Raw genomic sequence first — 14343 nt, 5'->3', positions numbered from 1 at the left:
GGGTTATTGATTATTCTCATCGTTTATCGTCGTCGGATTTATCGTATTAGTGTTTATTTGGAGTGTATCTGGACTTTGTTTTTGTTCGCAAGCTAAGAAGCACGTGTCGGAAATGCCGGAATCGGGATCAGGATCGCTATAAAACAGAGGAGATGGGACATTGGGCGGAGAGTCCGGAAGTTCGAAGCGAAAAAATCATACTCGAATTGAAGCGCGACAAAAGGTCACGAAAAACATTGGTTACGAAGTCAAAACATCAGTTGAAGAGGTCAATCAATGAAGAAGATTTTGATAAGGAAAAGGTGCAAGAGGAAATTGATCATTTTTGGGAAGCCTTGAAAAGATGTCTGGTAGTAATGGATGAACTCACCGGGGTTTATCTACAAAAGGGAGACTCTGTTAATAAGGATGCAACGCTGCAGGAAACACGGCAAGTTATTGAGAAAGCAGAAAGAGCAATCAGAGACCATGGTACGCGTACTAATCAAAGCAGTGCCTGCCGGTGTTGTAGGGGGAGACGGCCAGAGTTTCCACACCTCAGTGCAAGGATCCAATCCACATGTCCCTTTATCACCATCATCCCAACTTAGTGATTTCTCCCGTCATCGTCTTAAGCCGCTACAAGTGCCATCTTTTTCGGGGGACAAGACAAATTTCGAGGACTACTGGGCTCTATTTGAGAGCCTAGTCGATAAAGAAGTTGAGCCAATAAACGTTAAAATGGTAAGGCTGCGACAGAGTCTGTAGGGAACCGCACGAGAGGCAATTCAGGGACTTGGTGTTTCTGAACCGGAGTATGAAGAAGCCAAGGAAATATTGAGGACCAAGTTTGGTGGTCAACGCAGGCATACATGGAACAACTTGAAGGATTTGTTCCTTTGGAGAACAGTGACATTCAGGGTTTTGAGAAGTTTGCTGATCAGGTACGTGTGACTGTTGTCAAACTTCAAGCAGAGAGCAGAGACGGCGAGCTAGGAGAAGGAACTTTGCATAGCTTGTTAGTAAGGAAGTTATGTAATGAGCATGTGGAGAAATATAGTCGGTGGCTGCGAGAGCATAGTCAGTTGAAATCTGTTTTGAGTTTGAAAGATTGGCTGAAAGAGGACGTACGGGTCAGGGAAACAACAGAAATGTTGCATGGAAATTAATTGAAGAGTGGAGAGCCGGAAAATCCTAAACCAGTCGTAGGGGTGGTGGTGGCGCACGAGTTATGTTCGGGAGTGGTAATAGAGAGGTTTCTATGGGGGCTAGGCCCAAACCTAGTAATTTTTGCAACGGTAATCATAAAGTGTGGTCTTGTAGTGGTTTTCAGGGATTGAGTGTGTCGGATCGATGGAGTTTTGCGAATAATAATAACTTGTGTTTCCGATGCCTCGCTAGTGATCACAGGGGTGCAGACTGTCCTAGATCCAAGTCTTGTGATAAGAATGGTTGCAAGAAAACCCACCATGTTCTACTTCATGATGTACCGCTTCCGAGCCAGCAAGAAACCCGGGCCCCTGTGAATCCACGGGAGGGGGCACCAACGAGAAGTCATAGCGAATGGTCGTAAAGTCAAAGTGAATGCGCTGCTGGATGATGCGTCGAACGAGACATTTCTAAACGAGGATATTGCAGGGAAATTGGGGATTGACGAGTCATACGTAACCGTGCAAGTCAATGTGTTGAATGATGCAGTTGAGACATTTCAATCCATGCCTGCTACCGTAGAGATTGAGTGTAAATGGGCAGTTTAGCAGGTCTGTAAATGTCAAAACATGCCCTAGCAAGGTGACTGGAAGCTACAAAGTCGAAGACTGAAGCGAATCTAAGGTCTAAGGACAGATGGTCGCATCTGAAGAACTGTGAACTCGCAAAACCAGCTAATGGATTTCTAGTAGATTTGTTAATTGGTGTAGACAACACTGATATGCATTATTCAAGGCTGATATCCGTGGACAGCCGGGGGAGCCAATCGCTCGGCTAGGTCCCCTCGGCTGGACATGCATAGGGAAACGTGATGACAAGGTAACATTCTTCTGCGCGAGCTCATGTTATTCGGACATTACATAGTAGGAGAACAAGTGGTAGTGGGTGTGGTGAAGTGGACAATACACTCAGGAGGTTCTGGGAAATTGAGAGTTACGGTACCGATTCCCAGGTCAACAGAGTTTAGACAGAGGAAGAGAACAAGGCGAACAAGAAACTTAGCGACACTATGAGCTATGAAAGTGGCAGATAAAATAGGAATACCTTGGAAGGATGGAAGACCGAAGCTGCCAGACAACACATCCATTGCAATGTCTCGTCTGTTAAACACAGAGAACAAACTAGTTTGAGAAGGACGATTTTGTGCAGAAGCAGTACCAGGCGACAATAAAAGCATACGAGGAAAAGGGTTACTTGCGGAAGGTTCCACCTAATGAAGCACCGCCCCCTCAGGCCTGGCTTCTCCCACATTTCGCGGTGGTGAGACTGAACAAATCTACTACGAAGGTTGGAATCGTAATAGATTGTGCAGCCAAATGCGAAGGGGTGTCGTTGAATGATACGATTAGAGCAGGACCCAAGCTTCAGCAAGACCTGTTTAATGTCCTTGTACGTTTCCGTCGTAATCTAGTGGCTTTGGCTTGTGACATTAAGGTAATAATGTATATGCAAATAGAGATAGAAGAAGAGGATCGACCATATTTCCGTATACTATGGCGCGACTGTGACACTGGCCGAGAGCCAGATGTTTATGAGTTTAGTCGAGCTGTTTTTGGGAAGAACTCTGCACAGTTTGTCGCTCAAGAAAATGCCAGAAGATATCAACATGAATATCCAGTGGCAGCAGATAGAGACTGTGCTGAAGTCAACTTACATGGATGATTCTATTGACATTGTTGCTAGTGTCGAAGAGGGCATCGAGCTTTACGGTCAGCTGAGAGGATTATGGGGTTTGGCAGGGATTCATGCTAGAAAGTGGATTTCAAATTCCCCAGAAGTCATGGCTACCATTCCAGAGAATGAGCATGCAAGTGAGAAGAAGATAGGTGACAATCAGGACCCTGTAGTGAAGACACTAGGAATATCTTGGCACAGCAATGAGGACAAGTTCACCGTGACTGCGGTAGCCGTGCCATCTGACATTCAGTTGACAAAGCGAAATGTACTTCGAAAAATCGCAACTGTTTTCGACCCCTTGGGTTTTGTGAGTTCGTTTGTAGTGGTTGCGAAGATAATTCTTCAGAAGCTCTGGGCAATGGGTTATGATTGGGATGATGTCATCCAGGATGATGTTGCTGCACAAATGGTTGAGTGGTTCGGACAGTTGTCTTATTTGAAGTGTGTAAGGATCCCCAGGTGTTTTTGTGACAATAAGGTGGGTGTTGAGAAGAAGATTATCACCTTTGTCGATGCTTCTATTCAGGGATATGGGGCAGTAGCATACCTTGTGTGTTGCTATGACGACAACACAACTTCAAGTCGAATGATCGCTTCAAAGAGTAAAGTGACTCCAGTAAAACCTGTGACGGTACCTAGACTGGAGCTCATGGGAGCAGTGCTGGGCTTACGGTTGACTCAGCATCTGACACAGATTCTGGGCATACCTATGCAGTCAGTGACATTTTACTATAATAGCATGGATGTTCTTTGGTGGGTTCGGGGTCATGGCCGGAACTTCTGCCCCTTTGTTGCGTACCGCATTGGGGAGATCCAGATGGCTACCGAACCTTCACAGTGGCAACATGTCGTGACCAAGAAAAACCCTGCGGATCTGTGCACCAGAGGTGCAACTCCAGAGGAACTTTCGGATAGCTCACTGTGGTGGCATGGGCACACATGGCTGTTACAGGACAAGACAAAGTGGTCTAAGATGAGAAAGGAAATCACCTCAAGCTGTTACTGGAAACGAAGACAGCGGGCAGCAAGGAAGAAGAAGAAGTACATGTAAGCAGAGTGCTGACTAGTCGGATGCAGAGATTCCGGAAGGGAGTGAGGTGACAGCATCAGTAGACAAGGAGTGGAAGCTTGAGCCTACACGATTCTCAAGCTGGACACGCTTTGTGCGCTTACATGCTCGAGTACGGCGAGTAGTGTTCAACATGAGAAACCTACAGGACAGGCTGATTGGACGCGAACTACACCCGGAGGAACTCAGTCATTCGGAGGAGGGCATAATACGACTGGCTCAATGCCAAGCATTTACCGAAGAGTACAAGGCGCTCGCAACAGGGAAGCAACTCCCAAGTAAGAGTTTACTCGCCATGTTGTGTCCTAGATTGGATGAGCAGGAGGTTATTCGCTGTGACGGACGGCTTCATTTTGCAGACGAGCTAACTTATGATGTCAGATTCCCTAATATATTACCAAGGGGACATTGGGTGACCAAATTGATAGTCAAGCACTATCATGAGTTGGCCAATCACAGTGTAGGGTCGAACTTTTATCTTATCGCAGATCAGTGATAGGTACTGGATCATCGCTGCGTGTGAAGAGATCAGAGAGTGGGAGCATGAGTGTAACAAGTGTAGGAAGCAGAAAAACGAGACCGCCACTCAGGTAATGACGCCGCTTCCTCAGGTGAGACTTCGTTTCTCACTTCGTCCGTTTGACCAGACAGCAGTAGACTTTGCGGGTACATTTATCACTATCCAGGGGCGCGGACGAAGCCGACTCAAGATATGGTTATGTGTGTTTACATGTTTATCGAAGACTGCAGTACACCTAGAGGTGTCATGGGGACTCGACACAGACAGCTTTTTAAGGGCGTTGAACAGGTTCACGAACAGAAGAGGGTTGCCAAAGGAGATTGTGAGTGACAATGGCACCAATTGTGTTGGTGCGGTTAATGAGTTCCAGGAACTTGTTGGTCAGATTGACACCGACAATGTTATGCTTGCTACAGCACAGAAGGGGATAAAGTGGCGGTTCAACCCGCCAGGCGCTCCACACTTCGTTGGGGCACACGAGATAATTGTCAAGGCGGCTAACACGCCTTCTACGCAGAGGTTGGAAATGATGTCACAGATAAAGAGTTGGTTACTGTTTGTACCGGGGTTGAGAGTCTACTCAACTCTCGTCAGTTAACATATCAGTTTGCAGATCACAGGGATAACGTTCCTTTAACCCCTAATCACTTCCTTCATGGACAGATGAGGGGACGGTTTGCTCCTGAAACTGTGGATACTGCGGCATATAATCCACGCAACCGCTGGCGCAAGGTCCACGCGATTATTTCTAAGGTATGGTCGCGATGGCAACGGGAATAACTCCCAACACTGAACACTAGAGCGAAGTGTACTAAGGAAATGAAGGACTTAAAGGAAGGAGACGTAGTGATAGCACTGGATCCGGATCTCCCAAAAGGTCGCTGGCCTTTAGGAAGAATCGTGGAAACCTACCCTAGACAAGACGGGCACACACGAGTGGCTTAAGTACAGTATAATATTCTCTATATGAATAAAGAGAACAATGACTTCAGAGCTGTAAAGAGTAATGGGAAAGCATAAGCTCTGAGGCCAAGAGCAGGTCCTGAAATAAAAGACGAGTGAAAGAGAGAGTTCCGTTCCTGCAGGGAGGAGGGTGGGTGCAAATCACATAACCTTCTGCTAAGCCGTTTGGTGAAGACTGAGTAAATTATCGTTATCTTCACAGTCTTATAAGTAATTATTCTAATTTATGCATACCGAGAATAGTATAATATTATTTATATGAATAAAGAGAACAATGACTTCAGAGCTGTGAAGAGTAATAGGAAAGTAATAGAGTTATCAGTGTGAGCTGCGCTTGCAGCGAGAGTTGAAGCAGTTGCGGATGCATGCACTACTTTATAAACTTCAGAATAATAAGAAACCATGTCATTATTATTCCAACCAACATGTTGAGCGACCTGCTTCTCCGAAACACCGAGCATAGAGTGATAGAGCATGCACCTCTGAAACTGTGAATCGTTTCTCCCTCATAAATTCCTAAATCCTTTAAATATTTGGAGAGTCTACTAGCTATCGTTGACCCAACAAATGGCGAAGTAGAAACACAATTATTAGGCGTTGTAGATTTAAATAGAAATCCATGTCTTAATTCTATCCTCATTCTATTACAGACAAACATAGCTTTTTAAATTTGTAATATGACATACATATGGAGAAGTAACTTTTATACGAAGAAAAAATTTCTGTCTTTTACCCTAAGCGTTTTAAAGAAAGTATGATTAAACAAAAATCCGGAGTCGTCGGGAAGTTGTAAGACCTCCTTAGTCCTAACTTTACCCTGGCCGGAGGATCTATCTCCTGCAAAAAAGTTAACAGTAAAGAAGGCTAGGTCCCGAGAAACAATATATAAGTCTATAGCAAGGATACCCGGTGTAGCTAAACCCGAATGTAAATGCTTAGCAAGCTTAACAAGCTTATCTAAAAACAAAGGGCTAGCTTGCTTCGGGGTAATGTTAGGGGTAATTACGAGCTTGTTCTTCTGAGATTGCCTTAAGATATTGTTTAACAGAAGAATGCGTCGCAGGATTACTTTTACCTAGGGCCTCGTGCAATTCGCCTCCTCTACCGTTATTAGAAAATATAGAGCGTAATTTACCAATCAAACTGTCTACGGTAGACGCAGCGAGGCGTTTTGGGCAATTACAACCCTCAGAGAAACGAAGCACTAGATTAGGACAATCCGAGATAAGAACTAGCGTTTTACCTGACCGATCTTCAAAGACTAAAACTCGAATGATATCGTCATAAGATAGATTTAGGAAATGGCAAGTTACCTAAGAACGTTGAAAATTCTTTACATAAACTGGACTTTTGCTTCTCGTATGGTTTTCCTGACGTCGTCTTCTTCAGATTCGTAATCATGTCTTCTAATTGTTGTAAATTAATGTCCATCTTGGGAACCTTCGCCTTTCTTTCCGAATAGAAGGGTCTCAAAAGCACGCGAATTGATAATGGGCCACCAATATTTGCGAGGTTGAAGATCCGGAACGACAAGTGTAAAGGGGCGTTGATTACATTCCATAAAACGTAGTAACGGACCAATCAACAAATTTTGGGGAAAAACATAAGCGTTTATACGGGATATGTCCTGGCGGAAGACATAAACTCCTCCTGAAGAATGTGTAGGCCAGGGGGTGAAGTGTGGAAGAGGAGTTCCCGTATAGTCCTTCTGAGCGTTAGAGTCGAGGGCCATTAAGTCAAAATCATGAGGACCAAAGGCTATCTGGATCTTTGACCAGGAAGACGGGCTAAGTGAAACATCAAGCTCAGAACGAGAGCGCGAAGGAGCGTCTGCCTGGTTCAAGTCGGATGGAACATAGCAAAGTTGAAGACTGATATTAAGGTCACGGGACGTATAGAAAAATTCCTTAAGCGCTTCAGTCATAGGTTTGCTCTTGCCTCCTCCTCTCTTCCAAGAGTAAATAAGAGTAGTACTGTCAACTTCGGCATCGACTCGAGCGTTTTGAAGGATTTCCTTCCCAGCTTGGAGTGTATACACTAAAGCATATGTTTCCTTAACACAAATAGGAAGCGCATCTATTCGTGGGGTCCAGTAGTCACGAATGGTAGTACGTTGGCCTTGATTAGTAAGAATAGAACCTCCCCAACCACTATTGGAAGCATTAGAGATAATGGAATCGAGCCATGGGAGAAACTTCCACAGGAGAAACACCCTTGATTGCCCCTGTAAGATGCTCGAGGGTCATGGTAGACAGGCTGAGGCGCATAACTAGAAGGTGGCGTATAGCCAGGCGGTGTAGAATAGCAAGGTTGAGCGGGTTTCCCAAGCTTCTTCCACCTGTCAGTAATCGAGGCCACTTTACAATCCTCTTTGGACCCTACCAGCTTTTGCAGTAGGGTACGGACGTTCCCGTCATGGACGTGCTCTCGAATGGCTTCAAGACAAGATTCATAATAATTCGCTTCTTTATGCGATGAGAACTTTGCGGCGTCTACAAGAATTTCCAAAGACGAGACCGCGAGATGCGCATCAAATGACTCGGGAGCCCGGGACACCACCTTCCTCACATGACGAAGGGCTGCTTCAACATCATTAATGTGAACTTTAGAAGCACACTAGCATACACACATTGGCACCAGTCGGGCCAAGACGGGACGCTAGCACAGTCTATTACCCGTGCAGATCGGCAACAATGGACAGCTGTTTCGTCCTTGACTCGTCAGCATGGTATAGCCGGTTTGCCTCATTTAAACTTCATCGGCAAAAAAACTGGTGCCAATGTGTGTATGCTAGTGTGCTTCTAAAGTCCACATTTATGTATACATACTCGCAAGGATAGTTTGGCTATCCGACGGAGTTTTAGACTAGCAAAGGCCGCATGCCTGATCCGCACAATTGGCATCACGCTAGCCCGGTCGCAGCTCTAGATCCCACATGGATCTGAGCTGTGGTTTAAAGCACTTCGTTCGAGTCGTAGTCGCCCTGCAGTTTTTTTTGCCGATGAATATAGCCGAACCGAAGCCTAAATAATATCGATAGGTTAGCATAACTCCTTCCAGGTCTAAAATATTTTAGTCCGGTGTCCTGCCTAAATAAAAATTGATAAGCTGGTATATATCCTTCACCCGGGCCTAGAAAAATTGACCGGACCCAAACCTATACGAAAATTAATAGGCTAGAATAACTCCTTCATCCCGGCATAGATAATTTAGCCGGACCCAAGCCTATAAGAACATTGATAGGCTAGCATAACTTCCTCACCCCGGCATAGAAAATATTTGCCGGACCCAAGCCTATAAGAAATTGATAGGCTAGCATAACTTCCTCACCTCGGCCAAGAAAAATTTTGGCCGGACCCAAGCCTATAAGAAATTGATAGGCTGGCATAACTTCTTCACCACGGCCTAGATAATATCCGCCGGACCCAATAAAATCTATTCTAATCAAAAAAACTAACAAGATTGCCAAACCAAAAGACGCTTAAATAACAAAGGACGCTAAACAAAACGAGGGAAACCAATAGACTACCAACGGAATGTAAACAAGGAGTGCAAATGCAGAAGCGAGAAACCAAAAGAACCTATAACTAAACTCGTAATGACAAGTGCAAAAAGCTAAGGCTAATAACGAGTTAACGCACTGAATAAAAAGAAAAGAAGCCAAGAACCAAAAATCGCTCACTAGATCTAGGAAGTACTGTGTAAAATAACGAACGAGCTCCAAAGAATCTAGGGCTAACGAATAAAGGAACGGTAATAAAGAACAAATGACAGCTAACTAGCAATAGAAATGCTAACAAAACTTATAGTACCAAAAGCGACTACTAAGAAGATAATACAAAACTGGTAATGCAAACTAAATGCGGAAAAATGGAATAAAACGACTAGAGGCAACACACAGATAGCACGACACTATAATAAGTAGACCATAAAGCTAAATACACCAAAACGCTAATAAATACGAAACCGACAAAAATAAAGAAAACGACTCCTAACATAAAATAACTTAACACTTACTACGGCTAAACTGAAGTAAATTGCTAACAAGAAAGACAAACCAACCTGATTCGCAAGGGCGGCAACTGGATTTTGCGCAGGTTCGGCTGGTAAAACGGCCGGTAAAACGGCCGGCACTACGGCTGGCAAAACGGCCGGCAGAACAGCCTCAGGCATAGCTTGAGCAGCTATTACCGGAACATCTTCAGGTTGGGGAACTTGAGCCATTGAGTGTGCAGGAACGGAGCTATTATGCAGAACTGGCAAATCACAGAACCTTCTGCTATAACGTTTGGTGAAGACTGAGTAAATTATCGTTATCTTCACAGTCTCATAAGTAATTATTCTAATTTATGCATACCGAGAATAGTGCGGTTATAGAATTAAATCCGTCCTATTACTAAGTTAGTTCCTCTTGAAGTCGGAGAGTCTTCATGAACAGTTACGTATTATCAGTTTCTTTTCTAGGAACAAACTGACCCCTCAGTGCAGGGATGGGGAATGTTTAGGAGGATTGCGTGACTTGTTAGTTTCCGGATAAACCGGTTTAGGAATGTAACTTCCCTGCGCGGCGCCTCGTTGTGTGGTTGTTTGGAGGTTAAAAAAGAAAAACGCGTGTAAGAAAAATAGAGAGAGTTTTATTAAATCTTGTTGGTTTAACATTGTTTCGTCGTCCTATCGAACAACCCCCCTAAAACTATATCTATCAGTCAACACAAAAAGTTGTTAAATACTGGCTCCGTTTTAGGCAGTGCCTAAATCTATATATTACACATTTCACAAATTGAGATCTTTTATTTAATTCTAGGCTTAATGACCTATTATAAATAGGCAAAAAGGCTAGGCTAATTGTGCATTGATGCCTTTGACACGATCGATAAAGTGGAATCTGCGGCTTTATCTATTAATCTATCATATGGCTATTTCGTATGGCTAGCAGCATGCTAGACTTTCCCTTCCTGTCCTGTCTCTGCAATTACTACTCCTCATGCTGTTGTTCATGTAACAGGAATTCTCTGGCAACAGTGACGACACTACCGTTGTGCAAAATGACGTGAATCCACCAATCATAGGGTGGTACGTCAGACTCCACCCGGTCAAGTGGCACAGTCATCCCGCCATGCGCGTGGAGATGTATGGCTGCCTATCAGGTATATGCACATATTTAACTTCACGTCCGGTCACAAATAGCCGTTGAGATGTTTGGCTGCTGAGCAGGTAACGTGAGACATACGTCACTTCCGGTATATAGAGATGCATGTCTGCCCAGCAGGTGAAAAGCTGCATGCTGTGATGCCACATCCAATCCAGCAAATCCGGTCATCTGAGTCAAATTTCTCATCATTTGATATCATATTGAAAGAATTATATGTTTCAGTTCCCAAGGGAATCAGGACAATAGAAAATCTTGGCTGCTTCAAAAGCAAAGGACCAAATACCACCCTCCCCTCCCTTGAGAACATCGACCCTGCCCTTCAGTGGAGTTACCAACAGCGAGCTGGCGCCATTCTGCGCTGCGCTGATGCTGCGTTCCGTCGCGGTTACGAAGTCTTCGGAATCCAAGATGGCGGCAAGTGTGTGGCGGGAGGCATGTCTGACTATGGCGGGAATGGTGGCTCGATTGAGTGTGTCGATAATGGGCGCGGTGCTAATGGTGCTAACGAGGTGTATCGAATCGACAGGGAGTGTGCGTGGGGTCACGAGCTGTGCACGTGGACATCGAAGGGCGGTAACGGCACTTGGGTGTTTGCTAATGTGACGGATATAAGCGACGCTCCAAAAGGGGGTAAGTAACATAAAAAAGAATAATGCAAGTTCTCTGTCGTCGTCAAGAAACATTATACATATCAATCTATTGTGTTTTGGAAACTTTCGTTTTTCTAGAAGTTCGCTTGGGCCAATTCTTTATTAAGTATCTAATTCCGCCATATTTAGTCTGCTCTTTATAGATTAAGAGCTAAGTCGATATTTTCTACATAAAATTAAAGGAATTAATATTTTAACGATTCTTGTGGCTGCCATCTTGAAAGCCCAAAACCCGTTTAGAGCATCACAGGTTTCCCGCGCGCTTGCCTCATGTTATTTTTAGTAAAACGACAGATGGATAAGAAGGCGCTTAGTGAATATCTCATTCTATTTTAGGCGATGATAATGGCGTAGAAACAGCAATTTTATCCAGCCAAAAACAGTTCCATACCCAACTGCCAATCAACATGACTGCTGCGATCACTCTGTGTTACTGGGTCATGTGTAACCCTTCGCGTCTTGAGGTTGCTATGGAAACACATGACGGCAATACTGTAATAGGCTTTACGCAGAGACACTGCGCACTTCAGCTCAAAGTTCTTGGAAATAAGATGTAAGTACAATTATTCGATATTGTCTCTCCAACAAGATTAGTCCTTACTGATCAACCTAATTCTATGTTTGATTTTAATTCCTTCTATCACTCTCTGGCACTTCAAATCAATGAGGATAGACTGTTGTTTTAGATGAATATAGTGCTTTAAGTGATTGGGTTTTCTGTTTGTGTTTAGTTTTGTATATTACAGTAAACAGTACGGTATATGGGACCTCGAGTCCGTAAAACACCCCTCATCATGCAATAATAGTCTTTACTTTTGTTTTATTATAATGTGTTAAAGGTCTAGAATTAAAATTATAATGGATGAATGAATAGTTGAATAAATCTGATTGCCGGTTTTACTTTTGCATCTTGTCTGTAGTCTTTCTATTCATACCACCTAGGAATTCTACAGCTTGTCTGTAGTATTTCTATTCATACAACCTAGTCATTCTGCAGCTTAATGTCTGTAAGTCTTTTTATTCATACCACCGAGTCATTCTACAGCCTGTCTGTAGTCTTTCTATTCATACCACCTAGTTATTCTACAGCCTGTCTGTAGTCTTTGTAGTCAGACCATACTTATAAAACTTTTAAAACGCTCATACTTGAGCGATCCCTCTTATACCAACTATGCAATAAGGTGGAATGATAGATGCGTTAGAACAGTTATTTTAGTCAGTCGTTTGATTTTTATGGCAGCTCCTACGATAACTGTGTTTGCAATAAAATATGGCGTCACGTGTGTGTCACGTGGAAGTCACATGCCGGAGTCTGGGAGATTTACCTTGATGGGCAGGTCATCGGTTTTGGTCGCTTGCTCAGTGCACGCTTAACATTACCAGGTATGGCAATATCTATCAAAATCAAAATACGCGACTAGACTAACTTTTGTGACAAAATAGGTAACAATAGAATCCTGAGTATCATGCCTCGGCGAAAAGTAACATGGGCGCTTGAATGGCACAGAAGTGGACGTAGATCTGGGCGAAAACCAGCCAGTTTTGTGAAGGTTGTGTGACAATGAAACCCATAAACACGTGGCGCGTACAACCAAAGCAGAAACTTTAAGATGTATAGATATTGTTCTTGGATCTAAAAGTTCCTATAATATATACGAGCATACAGTATAAAGCTTCGATCACATCAAGTATCTGAACTCATATATAACCGACATTCATAGATTGACATTATCGTTATTATTGTTATTGGGTTCCCTGTGGGCATGATGTCACGTGATTGATGAGCCCACGAGGGATTTGTTGAGTTCATAAAAAACCCATTCAGACAAGCACTCTTTCCGTAGTTTTAATCGTAGTTTTAATCCCCCAACTCGCCGATACATTGGTGCCGTGACCAGGATGGAGGAGCTGCAACGTCTAATTGCCTCTCGGCGAGGCCACAGGCGCCATCTTACGAAGTTAATGAAGAAATCCGAGGAGATTTTTACCAAAGATGGCGGGTTTACCAAACTCGAACTCGCATCGGCGAAAAACACAACGCATCAACTCGAAGCAAAGGCTGGGAAACTCCGAGACTTAGATGAGATCATAGCCCCGAAAATCGAGAAGCCTGAAGATTTGGAGGAGGAAATAATGGAAACGGAGGAAATCCAGGAAGGGATCACAGATATGATTGCAAAGCTAAGTGTAATCATTAACAATGACAATGTACCGAGTGTTAATACTCCCTCCCCCGTCGTTCCGCCGCCTGTCGCTCCAACATCCTCTCCCCAAAGCGCTTCTTCCATGTCTCAAAATCCAACCAATATAGATCCAACCCAAGTCCTGCCACCCTCAAACACAACTCAAGTTGTCCCGCCCCCAAACATTACTCACCCCAGCAATGAGCCTTTCATTCCCCAAGCAAGTAACTTCAACTCCTATAGCACACGTCTCCCAAAGCTGAACTTGCCCGTTTTTAGTGGGGACCCGTTGGAGTGGATGACCTTCTGGGATTCCTTTAATGTAGCTGTTCACAGCAAGCCAGGCTTGCCTGATGTAGACAAGTTTAATTACCTAAAGGCCCAGGTTTCAGGGGAGGCAGAGCAAGCAATTGGGGGCTACCTAATTTCAGGGGATAATTATGTGAAGGCACTGGCCACTCTCAATGAACGTTTTGGGCGAACACACAGTGACGAATGCTCATATGACTGCCCTATTAGATCTGCAATTTCCCACAAGCAATCTTGAGAGCTTGCGCCCCTTTTGTGATGCATCGGCAAGTCCCAAGACTCCTTTGGGGAACTCCTTATTCCTGTTATTTTAGGAAAGCTCCCTCATGAAACCAAGCGCAACCTAGCCAGGATACAACAAGGGGGAGACTGGACCATACAAGGTCTGAGGGAAGCTCTTAAGCATGAGCTTAAGGTTTTAGAAGCAGGATCCCCCCTCCTGTCGGAATCTACACCCACAGCCTCATTCTTTACCGGGGTAAAGTGGCCTCATCCCCAGGGGAAAGGCAAACCCAAGGTCATTCAGTGCGTTTACTGTAAAGGGAAGCACAGTACACATAACTGCGCCACCGTTTTTGACCCTAAAGCAAGGAAGGACATTGTTGTCAAGCTGAGGCTCTGTTATAATTGCC

At 44.1% G+C, this 14343-nt stretch overlaps 1 protein-coding gene across 1 annotated transcript in view; it reads left to right on the top strand.

Moving 5' to 3' along the window:
* Positions 1-4067: 4067 nt before the first annotated feature.
* The window catches only part of LOC5505799, a 22506-nt gene continuing 12230 nt past the window's right edge, over positions 4068-14343 (top strand). The window contains exons 1-8 of the mRNA XM_048727290.1: positions 4068-4310; positions 4423-4524; positions 4678-5013; positions 5118-5207; positions 10423-10564; positions 10792-11199; positions 11556-11772; positions 12460-12602. Coding sequence (XP_048583247.1) covers positions 4068-4310; positions 4423-4524; positions 4678-5013; positions 5118-5207; positions 10423-10564; positions 10792-11199; positions 11556-11772; positions 12460-12602 — 1681 coding nt within the window. The remainder of the gene's footprint in view (positions 4311-4422; positions 4525-4677; positions 5014-5117; positions 5208-10422; positions 10565-10791; positions 11200-11555; positions 11773-12459; positions 12603-14343) is intronic.

Source organism: Nematostella vectensis, chromosome 5, assembly GCF_932526225.1.
Source record: "Nematostella vectensis chromosome 5, jaNemVect1.1, whole genome shotgun sequence".
In the NCBI taxonomy this organism is placed as follows: domain Eukaryota; kingdom Metazoa; phylum Cnidaria; class Anthozoa; order Actiniaria; family Edwardsiidae; genus Nematostella; species Nematostella vectensis.
This window is presented reverse-complemented; position numbering and strand designations above follow the sequence as displayed.